This window comes from Etheostoma cragini, chromosome 4, assembly GCF_013103735.1.
Source record: "Etheostoma cragini isolate CJK2018 chromosome 4, CSU_Ecrag_1.0, whole genome shotgun sequence".
Classification (NCBI taxonomy): Eukaryota; Metazoa; Chordata; class Actinopteri; order Perciformes; family Percidae; genus Etheostoma; species Etheostoma cragini.
Window position 1 is genome coordinate 18,930,385 of NC_048410.1, and position 20,958 is coordinate 18,951,342.

The 20,958-nt window shown below is 41.4% G+C and overlaps 1 protein-coding gene across 1 annotated transcript in view; it reads right to left on the minus strand.

The window, feature by feature from the left end:
- Positions 1-1,243: 1,243 nt before the first annotated feature.
- Positions 1,244-20,958, minus strand: part of gli1 (GLI family zinc finger 1) — a 56,838-nt gene continuing 37,123 nt past the window's right edge. Inside the window, exons 2-13 of the mRNA XM_034870021.1 lie at positions 16,785-16,894; positions 12,266-12,498; positions 11,436-11,537; positions 11,147-11,345; positions 10,399-10,567; positions 10,096-10,203; positions 8,538-8,678; positions 8,266-8,415; positions 7,974-8,138; positions 7,084-7,326; positions 6,611-6,914; positions 1,244-6,361 (exon numbers count right to left, since the gene is read on the minus strand). Of these exons, the coding sequence (XP_034725912.1) occupies positions 3,798-6,361; positions 6,611-6,914; positions 7,084-7,326; positions 7,974-8,138; positions 8,266-8,415; positions 8,538-8,678; positions 10,096-10,203; positions 10,399-10,567; positions 11,147-11,345; positions 11,436-11,537; positions 12,266-12,498; positions 16,785-16,855 (4,449 nt within the window). The 5' untranslated portion in view covers positions 16,856-16,894 and the 3' untranslated portion in view covers positions 1,244-3,797. The remainder of the gene's footprint in view (positions 6,362-6,610; positions 6,915-7,083; positions 7,327-7,973; positions 8,139-8,265; positions 8,416-8,537; positions 8,679-10,095; positions 10,204-10,398; positions 10,568-11,146; positions 11,346-11,435; positions 11,538-12,265; positions 12,499-16,784; positions 16,895-20,958) is intronic.

Consider the following 20,958-nt stretch of genomic DNA (forward strand, 5'->3'; position numbering starts at 1 on the left):
AGTTAGTGTAAACAATCTTTATAAGATAACCTAACATAGCACATGCTCATGAAATGACAGCGGGGTATAATATAAAACTGACAGACAAGCTGGATAGTCCCTTATAGTTTCTAGAAGCTATCTGGATATTTTAGTGGTTACTATTGCTATTACCATAGGCGTGTTCAAATTGTCAGGACGCTTTAAAAATTAAAGTCAGTTTAATCCACAACTTGGTTCGTTAAAAGTAAGAGTAGTGTTGCTGTGGTTATCTACAATAAGGCTACAGTTTTCACTCCTATTTTAGCATAGGTGCTTTTTGACTGGGACTGTGATTTATACAAGATTTTGATCACACAATTGACATTGAAAATAAATATTTTCAGTAGCCATGGAGTAATAACCCAATTTTATTTTTTTATAATTAACCTATTAGTTTTACTATGTTGTCATGTAGTTTAAGTAGGCCTAAAAGTGTATCAGTCCCGGGATAAATCTGAGGGGTCACGGGGTGATTACATCAAAAGGGATGAGCGAGAAGAAATACACAAAATTAGGTTTACTTGTTTTATTTATGCTTCAATTGGAGAGGGAAATCAGTCTTTGAGTGCACTGCTCATAACTCACTTCCATGCCACTATATCCTGTGATGTGAGGTCACAAATAGAGATAATTTCATTTTTAGGGGTCACAAGCCAAAATGATTGGGAAATCCATGGTGTATAGTACCATAATATAAAACAGTGTCTGCATGGATATGAACTTTTTTATTACCATATATTCTACAAGAGTTCCCAACAGTCTATTATTTGATGCCTTTTAAAACAGAGATGTCATGTTGATAATATTTTACCAGCAAGATTTGTGTAGTTTTTCTTTCTTACAGCATTCAGTGGTCGACAGTGCCAGTGGCCACTGAACACAGAGAGTCTGTCCAGGCACTGATGTCATCAAGAGCAACTGTTTTTTAATGCTCCCCAACTTACTTACTATAGCAGCCTAGCAGATCACTGCAGCTCATAATAAGCTGACGTGACAGGCAGGTCTAAATCATATTCATAACAAGGGGTCCAATAAGGACAAGGAAAAAATGAAGAATGATTTAGATACAGTGTGTCCTTTCAATAGACTTTCAATAATTCTGGGGTAGATGGTACATATGGCTGTCTGTGCTTGTTCTCAGGCTGTACTGCACTCTACTGGATGAAAGGAGTCATGCATTAATCCACCAGGCGCAGACACAAATGTCATCCAGCGGAGCAGACATTAAACCCATGTCTTTACTTTAAACCTCTTTGATGTACACATTGTGCAGATATGGCTCATTAAAACATTTTAGTATTAGTGTTTTTATAAAACACAAAGCCAAATGGCTGTAGAACAATGGACAAGAAAAGAAAATTTTGACAAACCTACATCCACCTCACTGAACATCTTTATTCATAAACTGGTAAAATATAGCACATTTGTATAAAAATGTAGAAAATTGTACACAAAATATAACACTTGACTTCTGTCTATTGTAGTTAATGCTACTATTTTAGCTTTCTGTTGCTAAATGTGATATTCTTTTGCCAGCAAAAAGGTCAGAATGAAGGATGAGTTATAAAAAAAAAATGCACACATAGAAGGCAACATCCATAAAGTTCATTGATATAAAAAGATAATTTTATAAAAAACATCTCATACATTCTAAAGAACAGCACTATCAATCAATGCTCATGCTCTTATTGCTAGTGTTAGTATTGTGTTAAAATAGACTATTTGTGCATCTTTTTGTCAGTCAATTTAAGGTGTCTTTGGTAGCTTGTACACTTTTTCCAAAATGAAGAAATGTTGATTCCCGCTAATGCTTAGTTAAATTTTCAAGTGACGCTACTCTTTTATCCTGAAAAGTCTTGTAAAATGCTTCAGCAATACTTTAATGTGGCCTCATAGAGTCTTGCTGTGCTCAGCTATGTTCTTGAAAAATACTGTGGTAATTCTTTAGCGCTATCAAAATGAGGTTCATGTGAATAGTCATAAGAGACAAAGACCGTTCCACACAGTGCTGTAGTCAGTGCAATGCCACAATGTAAAATTTGTAATCCTATCCATAGCTGCAGCCTTCTTCCATAACAGCTCAAAAGTCACAAAAAAAGTACCTCACTGTACCCATGACAATATGTATTTTACTACAGTGGTAGCGATTGATCAAATTCCCACTTCTTGATCCCTTATCCTGAATTAGTGATGCAGAATTTTCCTAATAACTCCTCTTTGGGATTAGAGCCAAAGTGCAGCAACACTGTACTGTGAATGTACCTCAGTTTCTCAAACATGGACAACTATTACTGATTTGTTTACGGATACCGACCAGCTGACTCGGGTTTCATTCAAAATAGCCGTCATCCTCAGCTGAGTCATGTAAGAGTCGTTGGTTGAGTTAATTTTGAGCGAAGGCATGTCAGAGAATAATGTAGCAGGGACTGTTGCAAACATATTATAATTGAGCTGTACTCATAATCCCCTATGTATGTACCTTAGAAAGAGCAATGAACTTTCTGTTTTGCAGTTATAAACACCACTGGAAAAAAAGTACACAGCTGCTTTAGGAACACTTACAGTAAACATGTGGAGTGCAAACTCTCTATCTGGAAAGGCAGTTACAACATACATTGAATCTAAATACCAAAGATTCAAACACCAACAAGTCCTGAGTGGCTGTGTTTAGGCTATCTGTGTGTTTGTGACTGCATTTGTGCATGTGTGGGAATACTGATATTCCACTATGAAGAGTGTTTTTTTTCATGAAAAGGAGAAGAAATCCCTAGCAATACAGATTAATATTTAGTAGCACCGAGAAATAATTTCTCAATCACTAAAAGCAGAACTTTCGTCTTCACCCATCTCTTCAAACAACTGTCTTGCAAACTCCTGTCTGAATATTGGCGTCCAGAATCCAAGCAGTCAATCACAAGAGGGGATAATTTATCCACTGTCTCATTGTCATATACACAACATATATAAATGTATTTAAAACTTATTTACATGCATCCTTCTCTGCTCCACTGTTGCCAGAGCCCCATGTGACCGGAATGATCTGTGTCCTATAGTAAGGCACAAAAAAAACAAGTACCAAGGCAGCGAAGGTACAGTACAGCAAGGGAGGTTGATCAGGCACCTTTGGTTTTAAGGTATTGGGTGGGGATTCTTACAATTTTATAACCTGTGATGGGATCACATTAGTAGCTTAGTCTCAACTTGCAACAAAAACATATTACAACATCATTATTCCTTTTACATGGGTATCCAGTAGCAACAGACCCCTAGCCAGTTCTTGATCCTGGCTTGAATAAAAGTTAATAGTGTTGGGTTTACATTTAAAGGCTTATGGGGATGTAAAAAAACAGCCCTGACTTATGATCCATTACATGAAATGGTCCATTCAAAAGTTTGCCTATCTCACTCTAACTGAACTTTCTTGCAATGTAACAGGAAAAATCAGTATAAGCAACAGCACTTGAGTGTTTAAAACCCCAGGCTGGTTATTGCTGGACAGCCCCGTCGTCAGGAATTATGGACAGGGTTAAGGTTAGGGTTTCAAATGGGCCCCTCATCCACACCCTCCAGAGCCATAGACCTTGGCATAGACTCCTCCTTAGCCTCGGGCAGAGATCATCTGCACCCTTTGGCCCCCTCTGCTTGTGGCGGGCCTGCCACTAGATACTGGGCTACAGTACAAACATTTCCATGTGGAATCTCAATTATAACATTAAGAACTGGCCAAGACCTCTACTTGATTGTTCATCTGGAAAAAAATGCCCCAAAGTCTTCTTCTAAGACAGTGTGTTCAGGTATTTATTCTCCCCAGCCAGAGAGGTAAGCATGGACGTCATGTCTCCTACAGCCATGTTGGACAGGCCAGAGCCTGCAGCTAGGCTGACGGAAGTCTGAGGGGTGGTGAGGCGAGATGAGGCCTGGGAGGAAGACCCAGGCTGACCCTGTAGGGGATTGTTGATTGGGCTATATGAGGAAGACTCAGCATCATCAATGATGGAGGTGAAGTCTATGCGAGCATTATCCAGGTCCAGGTTTTCTAAGGCATTGGAGATGGGGCCAGATTCAGGATAGGGAGCCAGAGGTACAGGCTTTGTCCCACCTGATGGGTCCAGGTTTGACCCCATACTGTGCTGCTGGTTGAGACAAGGTCCATTCTGGGGGTTCATGTGTTTGTCCATATCCATGTTTATCTGGCCCGAATAGTACATGTTGTTGTTATTGGAAGGAGGGAACATTTGGTTTTGCTGGTGCTGTGGATGCTGAACTGGAGGAAGTCGGACTGCTCGCCTGGGGCTGGAAGTGGAGTGGACAGGGCTGAGTTGGGGTGGGCTAGCGAGGTAGCCTCCTACCTGTGGTAGGCTGTTCTGGCGACTGAGAGGCTTCCGTCCCTGAGGGGGCCTGGGTACCACCATCTCCTGGCCATAACATGAGCCTTGGAGACCTGTCAGCTGCTGGTCTTTAGGTGTCACAGAGCTGGGCACTTGGCTGTGGGCTGGAGGACTCATGACCAGGTTCTGGTTGGGGTAGGATGGATAGGGCTGGCTGGAATAAAGATTATGGTTTTGATGCTGTGGACTGTGCTGCATCATTGCTGTCTGGGCACTCATATCCATATTATCAGATGCCGGAGGTGGTTTTATTCCACTCTGCTGCTGCAGCTGCTGTTCTTGTTGCTGCTCCCACATGAGTGCTTGCTGTGACTGTACATAGTTCCTCACCATCATCTCCTTCACCTGTATCATGGGGGTTTCTGACCTCTGCCCATCTGAGAGCGCAGTGCCAGCACAGCCCAAGCTCAAGCCCCCTCCACTGGGGAAGGTGTTCTGGTTCTGCCCTTGAAAGCCACCGCTGGTATTGTTAGAGTTCCTCATTAGGGCCTGGGCTGTTTGTTGTGGGTAACCCTGAGTCTGCTGGAGGAGCATCCGTTGCTGTTGGAGCTTTGCACTTTGACAGGCATTTCCACCTCCCATCCCAGGGGGAAACTGCTGCTCAGGCTTGATGGTGAGTTTGTGGGTTCCATCAGGACTGTTGTAGAGGGTTGTTTGATTGTTGAAGTGGGCTTGTGTCTGTTGATGCTGCAAGCTAGTCTCTGAATACTGCATTCCTCGCTGGTTCTGGAGAGCATGGTTGGAAGTTTGGATTTGGCTGTGGGAATCACTCCATGGGCCTACAGCATCACCACCTTGGCCTATGCTAGGGTAATGGGGGCCCGAGGGACTGAGCTGGCAGGTGCTCATACTGTACTCGGCCTGCTGGAGAAGTGTATTAGAAATGCCCTCTGAGTGACTAGGCCTTGCTTGGCTCATTGGATTTCCACCAGCCCTGGAAGTGACTTCCCCTCCCTGGTTCTGGTAGTGTCCCTGTATGTAACCCTGGTCTGGGCAGCTCAGAGAGTCATGGCTTGGGGACAGTTGGTTTCCAAGAGAACCTCCAACTCCTCCAAGAGTTTGATGCTGTTGCTGGTATCCCAGGAAGCTTCGCTCTCCAGGGGGCATCATCATAGAACGATCCCTGGCATCAATAGGGACAAGGTGGGGCTCCATACCCATAGCCTCCATCATTACATTCTCTGTAATGCTAGGTGGACGAGGGGAGTACAGGTGGCGGGAAAGACTGGTGTCAGAGCCACGGTGTTGCAGCGCATTTCTGCGGCCCATCATAGCTACGTTATTAAGGCTATTGAAGCGCTTGGGGAGAGCTTGTGGATCTGCTACTGATCGAACCGGGTCACTGGCTCGCCTGCTGTTGTTACCTGGAGCCTGGTGAGGGTAGATAACCCCAGTGCCATACTCTGTGTTGGCACTATGCCTACGTGGCCCACCTGGTTGCAGGAAGGGAGGCAGAGGCTGCCCCTGGTACTCACTCAAAACACCTCCTCTTCTGCCAGGTGTACCTGGCTGCTCCATATTGGGTAAAGGAGTAGGTGGTGGTCCACCAGTTGCTGCAGCATATTTAGCCTTTAGGCTGTATTGCTGGGCGGGTGTTAAATTTGGCAGACCTGGCAATCCTCCTCCAAGACATGGAGCTCCTCTGCGATTGGTCTCAGGAGAGAGGGGGTCTCCAACACTCTGCTCCGGGCCAAGAAGGTGACACCCTCCCCCTCCCGTTCCTCCCATTTGTGAGACCTCACTTGAGCGCCGACTGGACAGGTAAGGAGACACCATGGAGGACCGACGACTGACGGTGTATGCAGAGCTTAGGCTGCTGGTGCCGCTTCCTCTCCTGTCATTAGAAGAGCAGCCAATGGATGTGCCACCTAACTCATGACTGGACAGCTCCATGACTCGTCGATTTGAGAGGAGCGGAGAAGGTGCACACATTCCCATATTCTCCCCTGGACCTGAGAATGAACATCCAAAAGGAGGAAACAGCTACATTAATACAAACCAAGAATGTTAATTTGGATGCACCATTAAAACAATCCCTGAATTCCTTATCAGTCATGGGTAAGTTACGTTGTAACAATTATTTCACATGTCAGTTGAAATATTCTACTTTCTGCAACAACTCAGACTTCACAAATATAAACTAAGGATGTTTCAAAAACAGAGTTCTGAATATTAACTTATTATTTCATCCAAAAACATACCGGAAAGTGCAGGTAGCTTGTTATTAGCACAGCGGCCAGGAGGGGTTGGCCTGCGGATTTGCTTAAGCTTGTCAATCTTCAGGTTCTCCAGCCTCTTTAAAGCCTGTGCTGACATTCCCATTGTTCCTACACTTCCTGGCTCCCCTCCTCCACCTGCAACTCCATCCTCCAGTGCTGTGAGATCCTCCAGACTGCCAGCTGCATTTAGGTTCATCTCCACCCCACTGTCATTGTTATTGGCGCTCCCCAGTGGAGAACGTTCGCTACTGCATGATGATTGACCACCAGGGCTTGGCTGGGATTTCTGAAAGAAGTAATATAACTGTATTGTCATGACAACCCTTTTCAAATGGCAGGAATGCAAAGTATATGTGATTTGTACCTAATGGGCTGAAAACAACAACTGTTTTATAATTGGAGCTTTGTTTATTTTATAGGATCTTGCAAGGTCATCCTTAAAATACATCACTCACCAGAGCAGTCTCAGGAGCCAACAGTTTGCAGTCCTCCCTGCGTGTTTCCTCTTTCTCCAGCAGTAGTTCAGAGCTCTGGCCTCCAGGGGTCATAGCTGAACCAGGCAGTCGAGGTCCTGTGTCTCCACGATGCTTCTTGGTTATGTGGGCTTCAGGGCCGTGCACCGTCTTAACATGTTTACGCAAAGAGCTTGGATCTGTATACCGCTTAGTGCAGCCAGGAATCTTACATACATATGGTTTCTGTAAAAGAGTAAAGCTTCTGTCAATACAAAAAATCATATTTGTGAGTACACAGTCTTTAATACCAAAACTGACATGCATTCCAAAATGTACTCTACTGCTACTGAAAGTGTCTTTCATGTGTAGCTAATTACCATTTTGACCCAATACAAACTATTGTCAGTGTATTTTTCTAACATTATTTGCATTAGTGTGATTCTCTACAAGACTCAGTAGCCTTTAACTCTCCTGTTGTTCAAGGTCAATTTGACCCGTTTGCAAAAACTTTCTTTATCAGAAGTTTGAAAAATGAACGTTGAAAAAAAGTGAAAAATGTTGGGGGAAAACTAGAAATACACATGAAAAAAACAACATTCTTTTTTTAAACTCTGTTAAAAAGTTAAAAGTGACCCAAAAAAAAAATTTAAAAAAAAACTAATTTAAAAAAAAAGTCAAAAAGTGACAAAAAAATAAATAAATTGGAATAAAATTGACAAAAATGTCAGAGTGAAAAAAAAAGGAAAATGTTTTCAACACAGAAAAACACAAATATGCGTGGTCAATGGGATGACAACACAAGGGTTAACAAATAAAGTATGGTTGACTGCAGTATCACTGTTAATAATGTACAAAGACCACTAATGAATTTACTCCGCATTCAACAGTACCTCATTGGAGTGAGTTCGGTTCTGATGCTTGGCCCGGTCTGAAGCATTGGAGAAGGCCTTGTTGCAGCCTTCATGTTCACACACGTATGGTTTTTCTCCGGTGTGAGAGCGCAGGTGGGTCTTCAAATTCTCCAGGCGTGAGTAGGCCTTATTACAACCTTCAAACTAAAACAAAAGTATACATACTTCCTTACTAACACTACAACTTTCAACAGCCAATCAAAAACGATAAGAAAAAAGATAGAAATAGAGAGAAAAAAATTACATAGATGAAAACTAAAGGTACACTCACAGTGCACTTATGTGGCTTCTCTCCTGTGTGTCTGCGCATATGAACAACCAGCATGTACTGGGCTTTGAAAGGCCTCTGTTCTCGAGAGCACTCCTGCCAGTGACACACAAACTCCTTCTTTTCTCCATGGATGTGCTCATTGTTGATATGCTGTTAAATAGAGAGAAGCTTTAATAATCAGAGTAGTTTATTGTAGATTTTACAAATGCTGGATTTTTTTTGCTTTTATGCATCTACATTATACAGTAATGGTTTATCAACGTATCTCTTACATGAACTAGCTGATCTTGTGTGTCAAATTCCTTGATGCAGCTCTCCCAGTGGCAGTTGGTTTCATAGATGGCCTCTGGTTCAGGCTTCCCATCCTCCTTGTCCAAGTCATCCCTGCCATCCAGTAGACCCAGGAGGGGGTCCTGATAAAAATGTGTGGTTTTAGTGGTACTGAGTCATTTAGAATATAATTCTGGATTAATGCATGACATACAAAAATCTTCGGTTGTTGCTGCTATTTATTATTAATCTACTACATTTTTCTGTGAAAAAACACACAATGTGCATGCCCAAATATGGTAGCCTACCAGGTGAGGCTGATTGCTTGTTGCCCAGCTGCGACTTGATTGGCTAATTAGCCACTAGTTGTGGGCACTGGCAACCGAAAGTAGCCTAACTTCAGTCACCGTCAATAATGTGTATTGTCTTCTACATCACAAATGTAAAAGTCTGCCTCTTAAAGACAAACTTTAGATGTAACACTGATATTGTTATAAACCAAAAATCCTGGTGAGAAATATTCAATTTAACCTGAAGTGGTTTTCTAAGAAAATGTGGCTAACTGCTAGCTAGCTTATCAGAGAAGACCCCTTTACTTTTTTAGGTCCCGTTTGTGTTTTTCGGATAGGATGGTACCTGGTCAAGGACGAGTTTTAAGGATCTCGAGCATCTTTCTGAGAGGACTACCACGCATGAAAGGAGTAGGACAGCGCGATAATTGATGCAAATGGTGAATTGATTATTACAACAGCAAGTTGAGAACAGGTAGGAATACATTTGCTCAGTCGTTTAACTAGCTATGTGGGAAACGTGAAATAGCGTGTTCTGTCGGTTTTGTGTCTATGCAAAGTAGTTTATGCCCCACCGCTGTTTCCACCTAAACCATTGTTTAGCCATCATCTCACATCACATTCAGTGTTCAACTCACTGCGAACGACAGTAGACTTGACAACTGGGGACAATGGCTAAAAGCTAGCTTGTCTTGTTGTTAAACATACTGTCAAATTACATACGGATTGTCAACCGCACGCAATACGCTATGGACTTTAAATATTGCTATCATAACGTTAGCTGGCTAAAGTTTGGATCGTAGCTGAGGCTGAGCCGAAGGGTTTTATGCATGGATGTGGTTCTATGAGCTGATTGGACAAGAAATATCTCCCGTTGTTGTAGAAGTTCCTCCTATTTACTGGAGCAGTGAACTTTTGCATTGCATCCTTATGGGATGGGAATTGAGGGAGGCCTAGCATTAGGTATTAGTTAAACCCTCATGTGTTAACAGGGAAACAATTGTTAAATAAAAAAAAAAGATTGTAAAATGTATGAAAATATGTAATGGTCTTAAATGTTCTTTGGCAAGTGACCATAGTATCCAATAAATACATAATCACGTTAGGTATATATACATGAGCTACCAAGAGCAATTTGTTTGTCCTCCACTCACTTTCCTTGACTCCCCAAGTGTTTTTATTATTTTGTCTTTGACCAATCTAATGCAAAAACTAAAATAGAAATGTGTGAAGGTGAAAACTACTAGTGAGAATAAGACTGTTTCTGTACCTGAGTGCCAGTGGAAGAAGGACTGGCCACATCTCCCTCTGACCTCTCCTCCAGGCTCTTCACATTCATGCCATCCATCATACCTCCCAGCCCTGGCTCTGTTTTTAGCTACAAAACAAAATGAACATCATGTCCCCTTTGTTTCTGACAGTTATTCACATCACAGCACATTTGAATTCTTCCTATCGTAGACCTGTTTTAGTTGTCTGTTCCTAACTCCCAACCATCCTCTCCCAAGCAGAGAGTGCCCTGATACTGAATTGTTCTGACAGCTTTGTATAGCGAGTGATTGAGCTGTCTTACGTGTCCATGCTTGGGTGGAGCGTGAAGCCGAGGATTGTGGGGGGGTAAGCGGGAACCTTGGCAGGGACCTGGTGTGTGTCCACCCAAAGGCGTTCCTCCGCCTCCTCCATACATTGAACCTTGTTGCCTGGATTGGCAGTGTATATTGCTGGAATAGCCGAGGGACGGGCTGTGGAGTAACAGAGAAAACAACAATATGATGACTTTAGGAGAATAAAAGCTAACGATGCGGGTCTAATCAAAATGAATATAACAGTTGGCCAAGTTGATGAAATATTAAAATCTGTAGGTGTAGGTTACCATTACTTTTTTGCCAATTTTCCTCATTTGACTTGAGGTGTATATCTAAACGTGTACTGTTTTGAAATGGAGCATCTAGGTTGCAGCTATCAAGCACTGTTGAATTTCCCCAAGGTGTTGATTTGTTCTTATGTATTTTATTGCAGTTTATCTGCATTTGATGTCTGTTTTCAACCATCTGTGGTGGCTTTAGGGATGTAATTAGCTCACTTGGTGATTGGAAGTAGAAGATAAATATGAGGTAATGCATATGCTAATGATAGGGTAGAAACTAACAACAAACTTACAACCTCAGAGTAAACATTGCATATTCTATTTTAAAGGAAATATGCAAATGAGTACTTTAAATCAACTACCTTGAATATTAGACCTTACTAGTCTGAGGTGATGGATATTGCTGGCTTTTAATGCATTTATGTGCTTAACATAGATTAGTAAAATATCTGACCTCATGGTGCCTACGGAGAGATGGCCATAGGAACTGGCCCCATTAGGGTTGCAGCGAGAGTTGACAAAGGCCACCAGGGAGTTGGGTGATGTGCGGATCACTGTCTGCAGGTCTACACTGGCATCAGACAGAGGAGAGATGGACAGAGCTCTCTTTTTACTCAGCTTCAGCATGGAACGAGGCGTGGAGAACCTCGAGCCTAAAAAAAGGGGAGCAGGAGGGTTAGCTTTGATGGTACAAAATCTTTTATAGATAAGATTTAAGTAAAGGATGGGTAGTGTTGACATACCATCAACTGAGCCAATCTGATCAGAGCCAGGCTGAATCTGGCAGAAATTGTGATGTGAGGACATCATGTTGTTCTGGTTACAGTAGGGGGTGCTATTGCCACCTGTTAAGACATTAAGGACAGACAGAAACCATGAAACCTAACACTTCAAAGATCCACAATAACATCTCTTAAGGCGGATTTATGTTTCTATGCTCTACGCAGAGCTTTCGCTGTAGCCTACGTAAGTGGCCTGATGTGTCGATTTAACGCTGGACCATAAATGGCCTTAAGTTAGTGAGGATGGGTTTATAGGTTTCCGTAAATCATAGTAGCCAGTGTGCATGTTTAAAATCTCAACTACACATGATGTTGACCTGCATTCTTGTGCATCTAATGAGCTCATTGGTTGAACAAGAAAAGACAGCTACTTGAATTGGGGTTGGCCACACAACAATCATGTCATCTGAAGTTTTACCGTTGGTACAGCAGCAAGTGGTACTTGTAAAATCTAGATTTTATGAATTAACAAGTGAGGATGAGAGCCAATTAACTGTCCTGGGTGGTTTTTATTTTCTAGACCCTTCCGCTTGGTGAAGTAGAATTGGAAACAAAGGGATGGTAACATAATACAACAGTAATCCACTGGCATCTCAGATTCACTACTTGATGTTTACAGGGTGTATTTTTATTACAATTTAGATTAGTTCGAGGTGCTTTTTTTTCTCAGCAGTACAACATCTTAAAATCTGGGTAGTCTCGGACCTTACTCAGGAAGACTCAGGTATCTGTATGTCCAGATCAGTAGCAGCTGTAAGATTTAAGGAGATGTAAAAGATACTCTGACTCACCCTCTGTGGGCGGCATCCCCCTGTGGCCCATCATACTGTGTGGCAGTGGGGCCTGAGGAGGCCTCATATATTGATCCATGCAGTGGCCAATCCCCTGTCCTGGGCCTGATCCATGAGTCATGCTGGGAGTCATGTGATTATACATAGCGCGGCAGTCCTGGGAAGGGCCATTGAGGATTGGGGCACGCAGCGAGGACACATCGCTGTAGGGAGACTGTTCTGATGGGACTAGGCTGCAGATATATGTAAAAAAAAAAATCTACTTGAAACATTGTACTGACAAAATTGACATTTTAAGGTTCAAGAGTGTTGCAAGTCACTAAGAGACAGAAAGCATTACAGAGGAACATATTCTGTAGTGGTAGGTGAGTAGATTAGGGACCCTAAAGTGAATAAATGTAAGACATTATTGAGAGATGAATTAGAAATTAATTAAATAAATTTAGATTTTATAAAACTTAATACATAACCAAATGAGCAATATATGTTGAAAGAATATATTTGTTTCCTGTGTCACTTTTGGGTCCAGATAAACAAGAGAAGTTTACGCCAATTGTAAAGCTTCTATAAATTCCACCTTTTTATATTAACCTTTTTAGAGTTAGAAGACATCCTGGAAGGAAGCACTGTCTGAAGAGCTCAACTGGGGGGGGAAAGATCCAGATGCTCACCTCTGCTCTAATGTCTTGTGATGTGTTGTTCTCGCCACTAGATGGGGTATAGCCCTTATGTTGGACTACACTGTGGAAACTTACTCATCTGGGTTTCCCCCTACCAAACTAGAGAAGGGAAGCTCCTTTGGAACTTTCCAGCCTTCTTATGAATTTCAATGTTTTCTCTCACCTTACTTTAGTCTCAATGGTTAGTTGAAAACCTGTCTCTACTCTTCTTTTTCTCTTTCTCTCTCCCTCCTCTCCTAAAGGGGCAGACTTCATCTATCCACCTTCTCCTAAGTCGTCCTTTCAGTTTTTTTAATTCTTTCACCACAACGTGTATTCCACACAGGAGCTTAATCTGTCCTCTCTAATCCACAGTGCTGGTTCCCCCCGACTCTACCTCTTCCTCCTTTCTCCCATTCATCCCTTCTGTTCTCTCTCTCTCTCTCCCCCCCTACCTCACTTTCTAGCTCCTCCTCCTCCTGCTCCTCTGTCTTTCTCTGTCCCATCCAGCCACCTTTCTCTCCATCTCTCTCTGTTTCTCCCTCACTCTGGGTAACCTGAGCGGGGCGCGAGGCAGTCATGCAGAGCGCAGCGGGGCCTGGTCAGCCTGTAATTAGCAGCTGTCACAGAGAGTCCACCCGCAACCTGGGTGGCATGAGGGAGGGAGGGAGGGAGGGGAGGAGTGTGGGGCTGAGCTAGCGCTGTGTCCAAAACAACTGCAGCAAGACCTAGACTTCTGCATCCTCGGAATATCTGCGTGATTAAATAAGGAACAGTCTTCGAGCCTCTAAAATGAGAATGATCCAAACTTTAAGAGAGGGACTTCTTTGATTTCTGAGAAGATTTATCAATCTCAGCATATAGACAGGCAGCAGGGGGAAACGGCTAGCCGGCCTCGGTCCAAAGTTACATAATATATCTACAAAAACCTTCAAACTTATTGAGACAAAGTCAAACCTGTACAGAAACCGAAAAAAAACTACATTTGTAATTTTAGGGGGAGCGTTAATGCTGGGCCAGGACTGCTTGACTTGTCATTTCAGTCTTGTCATCACAGCAAGGTTGCCAGGTTTCAGGGACGTGTGCAGGTGTGGACTTTTGTTGCCCGGGCAATTGCCCGTTTGCCCCGATTGGTTTAGCTGCCCCTCTGTTGAAAGAGCCTAAATAAAATGTTCTTTAATATTTTTCGCTGTGGTGGCTGCATTATTACAAAAATACAGCAGTCATTACAAAAGTTAAATTAAATCTCTATATCACCCAATATTGCCCTCAGCGATGCCCTCTCCCCCCAGTCACGTGACTTTGTTTATATTCTCACACACGGAGCAATGCAAATGCAAGAGGGGAAAGCCAAGCCCTTCTGCCTTCACTTAAGTTTTTAAAGTTATGGAGATTATGACAAATGCCCTGTGAATAGTAACCAAAAAAATCCACTTGAGCTCTGAATAATATGCAGCTTCAACGTTTGCATCACATCACACATTATTGCCTTAGCAATAGTAAAATAAAATGCTAAGTTATCAGCCGAAGCTAATGACAGCCATGTAGCAGCAACAGGCTAACATAGCTACGTTACGTCCTTAGTGCGTTCTGTAGAGAAAAGAGAGGCTCAGTGATGTGATGTCTGGGCTCTTTAATCATGCTAGCTTATACGTTGTTTAGAGTCAATATGTTACATGAGTTTTCAACCAATAAATAGATGTGACGTTAGTGAAAGTGAAACCCGCCTTGTTGTTTTTTTCTATCGCAGTTGGTTAATTTAATAAACTTTGCATACAAAAGAAATTAAAATAGCCTAAAGTTAGTTTAGTGTGCTTAAGTATGCCTTCACAACAAAGACAACTGACGGAGAGAGAGAAACATTTGACAATGTCAAACATCCATCCTACATTATCTATTTAATGTGAACTTGGCCTATTTTATCAGAAGCATTTTCTTTAAGTTGGAGTAGGGTATCAACTCATTAAAACAAGTTTTATTTAATAATTATTATTTTACATAATATAAAAAGTTCTAGTTGAGAAACACTTTTACTAACTGTAGTCATGTTGTAATTGTTCTTTATAATATGTATATAGACATAAATGTTATTTATGGTGCTAAATCATAACATTAGTTATCTCAACCAAAATCACTGACTGCAGCCACAGTCTTAAGATTAACTGGCAGCACTAGTGTCCGTGTTAGCAGTGAAAAGAACAGTACAATGTATAAGTTACTTTATTCAGATTCTAATAATTCTATTCAAGATAATGCCTACCACAAGTCTCCAGACCAGAGAGGCAAGGAGAGCACGCAGAGCATCACTCAACAAATCAGAAGGCTACATAATGAGAGTGGTGAGTGTTCCTATAAAAGGGCCATGTCAGTAAAAGGGTGATAAAGACAAAAATAGATGCTGCAGCCAATAGTATTCCTAACTTAAAGGTACATTATACTGTAGAACCTGTTCAAAATTATGTTTTCTTTGGAGACATATCCATCTTTAAAGGCTGTACGGGGGGAGGCTGCCTTTTTTCCAGATTAGTGCAGTGGCCCCTCCAAATGTCTGTGCTCATCCCTGCCAGGTTTCATACCATTGTGCTATCCATATCTGTCAACCCATGCAATATATGATAGCTGGGAAGATGGATGAACGGTTTGTCAATAATGTAAGCACGCGTTAATCTGCTAGGCCAAATATGCTGAACGGCATTAGCTCTCACAGAAAGTTTGTTTTACAAATGTAAAATGTTATGCTTAGTACATTTGTATCTTGGTCATAATTCTTGTTCACAACTCTTAAGGATCCTTTCAAAAAATTGTTTGCTTAAAAAAAAAGAAAATTAATATTGTATCTGACAGTATTGTGAATATCGTAGATTCTTTAAACCTCACATCCATATGGGTGTCTGCCGCAAACATCCAGCATTGGTTGAGGTCAACACGTAACTCCCCCTGGAATTACTTTTAGCTCTGTACTTAAAGGAGAATTCCGGTTGATTCCAACCTGTATTTCTGTTTGGAAATTTGGAGTGCTGTCAATAACGAGAAAAAATGGAAACAATCGGGGCCGTCTACACTGCGTTATCCTCCTGCAAGTGTTAACACCCAAAAGGCTTTAACAGGGCAAGTTTGAAACATGTTTTTAGCCTCTAAAAATGCTAAAAATGTAATTAAACGTGCCTACCCATGTGCAGTGATTCCTTCTGAGTGAACACAGTGAATCTGACTGCTGTAGATGTAAAAGAAATGCGTAAACGTTGGGCTAATTCAGCTGTTTAGTTCCTGTTTTGATACTGCAAGGAGTGCATTGGGACCGTCTACAAACTACAATACCAAAAAGAATTACAAACATATATTCAAAAATAAGCATATGCCTACAGGAACTATACACAGCTGGATTAGCACAAGTTTCATGCATTTCTTTACCATCTACTTCAGTCAGATTCGTTGTGTGCACTCGGAAGGAATTACTTCACATGGGTAGGCACTTTTAATGACATTTTGAACATGTTTAGAGGCTAAAAAAAAGTTTAAAACTTGCCCTGGTTAAGCCTGATGGGTGCTAACTCTAGCAGGAGAAAACACGCTGTAGGCAGCGCCGATTGTTTTAGTTTTTTCAGTGCTGACAGCACTCAAAATTTACAAACAGCAGACCTACATGTTGGAATCAACCGGAATTCTCGTTTAACTTGTTGACATGAAAGTTGCATCTTTCTTCTCATCAATAAAATAAGTTTAATTTTATTCTTTAAGAGAAAGCAAATAAGCGAATTTCCTAAAATGTTGAACTATTCCATTTATTTCTTTTTAGTTAAACCGTTGCGGAATTCACCATGAGAAATGGAGGTTAAAATGCAGCCCCACTACTGTCTTACCCCCTGGAGGGCTGGCTGGGTGATGTCTCATAGTGATACAGCCCCTGGTGTGGCTGCATGTCCACTGGCATTGGAGCTCCGAGACCTACTGCTCCCCGTACACCCTGGACCTGTCACACAAAGACAAGGATACGGTTAGGGTGAAGTGAGGAAACCCAAACAAACTCCACCAAACTAAACAACACTGGAAAGAAAAGGCAAATAAATAAAAACAATTGTGGTTGGGGAAAGAAAAAAAGAATATGTAGGGTGGTAATAACAGACCAAATCCAGCCAAACCGTTCAAAGGCAAAACAAGCTCTCTGTGAAAAGCTTGAGTCATACTTAATTTAAACAGAGCTGGAACAAAATCCATTACTTAAGTAAAAGTAGAAATGTAAAAACCACAATAGAAATACTGTAAGAATAGTAAAAATACAACATGCAATCTTGCATTCAGTTGCAGTAAACATTGTCACCTAAATGGCAACTTGAATTGGAGAAAGGAATATACAACTTTCAGCTCAGGTAATTGTTAGATTTTAAAAGCAGTTCATGTGATGGCAATAATATGCTCTGAAACACTCCTGACAATTAGACAAACCCTGTGACAAAAAAAAACAGTGAGTGTGGCTGTAATCTCTTTTCTCTAAACAACGTAATGCACCTCAAACACTGTTGATTGACACTAAAAACCTGCCGCACCTTTCCATCCTGAAAAGTAGCAATCACCGAGGAAAAGACAGAGAAGAAGAAAATCTGGGTTTTGCCTGAACGCTTATAAAAACAACTAGTTAATTGATGTTAGCAACACAAAAAGAGAAATGAAAGTAGAACAAAGCATTTTTGTATGACATTTATATTGAGATGGTATCTCTCAGCAGGAGTGCATGAGTAAGGTAATTCTTGGGAACAAGCACCTGCTCATTACATCCAACCACATCAGTGCAGGTACTAATAGTCAAGACTGTGGGCTCTTACACGGTTACACAGGTAATTAGGACCTACAAATGACTGTACATACTGATGTCAGAGCTACCACAAATGGAAAAAGCCAACAAATGTGTTCATAAATCTTGATCATTTGTCAAATCAACTTAATTACATTGCAAAAATGTTGTGTCAAATAATTTTTTAAATAATTTTTAACATCTTACTTCAACAAATCTTTCATATCTATTCACCGTATTCTTTAACTCTATGAAATCCTTGCCATGCACGGGGAATCCAAATATCCCATTGCTGCTGTTCATGTGACAAGTGCTCACGCCCAAACTCAGAAAGCTTCTGACCAGCGCAGATTAAAGCTCTGTGGTTTGAGTCTAACAGGTTGCCAGGCCTGTTATGTAGTAGCACGAGTGTTAAAAGGGCAGTAGGGACCTATTTAAGCCCACAAGCCACCAGGGGGATTTGATACGCAAAGTTAGCGAGTGGCTAAATGATGTGGGCGGCTGCTTCGGATGTGTGTATGATAATTAGCCGGAAGCGCTAAATAGAGATCTCGCCGAGCACATCAGCTGTCCAAAACTCATAAATACCAAGAAGGGGTATAGCCAGGCAGCAACTCTCTCTCTCTCTCTTACTCACACACACACACTCACTCACTCACTCACTGACCCACCTGTCCAGGCCAGGCAGCCACACACACACACACTCGCACTCACTCACTGACACACCTGTCAGTCTTGCCAAGGGGTAGCATAATAATTCAGTGGCCACCAAGTCTGCGGAGAACGTGTGTAAAAGAGTGAGTATAACTATGAATATAGCAAAGCAGTTTGTAATGTCTTAACCAAAGTGGGAGGTGTGTATGAGAATGGAGTTTTGGGGACAAATGTGTTTGCAGTGTGTGTGTGTGTTAGTGTATTTGACATGATAAATGGTGATAGATCTCAGAGTAAAAGTAAATAATGTATGAGACCACCTGCTCATGAGCAAGCTGGAATTTGTATGTTTGCGAGTGTTTCTCCAGGGAGCAAGGCAGCATGTGTGTGTTACTGTTCTGTGTACACAAACTCATCTGTGTTGTGCAATTAATTGGCATGTTAGGCTACAGAGTATGCTCTTATCCCGTGAATTACCGTAAAGCAAACCCAAATATGGAACAAGTCAACAGAATTCATGTTTAGCAATTCTGAGCATTTCTGTCTTCTAGAAATTACATTTAGATTTTAAATGTATATACTGTAGACATTTGTGCAGTTAACGAAATCAAGATTTCGAACATTGATGTACAAATTGAATGTCAATGTTCTAAATAAAGCTTAGAAGAACTATTTGGTACAGCCCTAACACATTTACAAAATGTTAAACAACAATAAATCCCAGTATAAATGTGCAAAATGCATGAGTTAATGCACCGATCCGTAAGCTACTGTATGTGAACATGTTTGATATACTGTATGTATTTTTGAACAGGATGTAAGCACAAATTTCATATATGCATGGTGCTGCTGACACAGGTGCCATGGCAATGTGCTATTTTAGGTTATCTTATGAGAAACTCCCAGAGTTTGCTCCCCAGTGTAATTTTGTGGTGCTGGGTTTTAAGGGATGGAGCAGAAGCATATTAAAAACCCCAAGGCCATAAATCAAACTGCTAACTAAACAATGCTGCTCTGCTGTGGCACAGCAAGCTGGGCAGGAACCAAAGGGCTAAGGATGAGAAAAGGATGTCCAGCCACTTTCTACACCCAAAACCTCTCGATTCAAACACTCCAGCTTCCCAAGCCTGTAACATCACCACCCCCATAAGTAAGCCACACCTAAAAGCCAGACACCTCTAAATTGCTTTTTCCTCAACATCATCAACCATACACAGGAATATGATAAAATCGTTGTGACAAAACAGGCCATGAATGTATTAGTAGTTGGCACAAAATAATAAAGTCAATTATCCTGATTTGAAAAAGAAGAAAAAATGCAAAAACCTTTTGAAAGATCAAATCTATGGTTTATGAAGACACCAAAGGGACCTCTAAAATATAACCAATCAAAATGTGCCTTTTTAAAGCATGGCTCCCAGGAACTGTAATATTTTCACATCCAAAATTAATGGGATGGTTTTTTAAGTTGGATGTTATCCTGGATAAATACATTTTATATTCCGCCTTACCTTATTACTCACCCAACCCACACAGCTTACCACCAATAAGTAAAACCGTTTGGATCTCTAATAGTCTATTACTAATTTACTGTCAGAAACCCAACCACTGCACTGGAAAGATGCACCATCCAGCAAAAGCTGATGCTAACTACATCTGCAGATCTGACATATTCTTCCAGAACCTAGAAAACTAGGTACACTATTTACACTGCTAGTGCAGTGCCACTTAAAAATTTGTCCGTTTGGAACAGGCCGATTGCTTGGCCTATGGTATTGCTGCTTGTAGAATTTGTCAAAACCAATTTGTACCCCCTAAATTACTTAAAGAAGCCACTTTATGTGCAGATCAGAATGTAATCACAAAGTGTGTGTGTGTGTGTGTGTGTGTGCCTTTCTCACGTTGCACACTGCTGTGAAGGAAAAACTACGCTGAAAATGACTTTATATTGTAAAAAGTAAATTTGGTATATCCAGCAATCATGTAGCATCAAGCCTCAGCAAGTGTGTTCATGCTTTCTGATGTTATATTATCTTAACTATTAATCAGCAAATCAACACAATAAGCTTCACAAATGTTGTAACCCACTTGTTGCAGGGCTTCAACTGGATAGGTGACTTTTTATCTAATGGCTTTAGGTATGCATTTTTCCCACAAACTTCAGGGGCCTGTTGCACGAAAGTAGAATAAAGATATCCAGGATAAGTGAAAAAGCGCAGCTTGACTTAGTGTGATCCGCTCATCGCGGCTTAATCATTTGCACGATTGCCAAGCCAGGATGAACAGGTGAAGCTATGTCAAGCCAGGTGTAGATAGCTGGGATAAGTGCACGTTAACGGATTTCTCACATAGACCATGGTATCGATCACAGATTTACTGATGCAGAATTGAGAAGACGCATGCGCCATATGTTTCACCCAATGAGCAGCAGCTTAAATGGAAAGTAACGAGGAGGGGAAGGATTTAATATGGAGAAAGGGAAATACGGCTCTTATCAAATGGAGAGAAAAAGGCGAACAGACGCGGACCCGACTGAATGTGTAGGGTGTAAAAATATCTCCTTAGGCTATAGTCACTCCACATTTTACAAA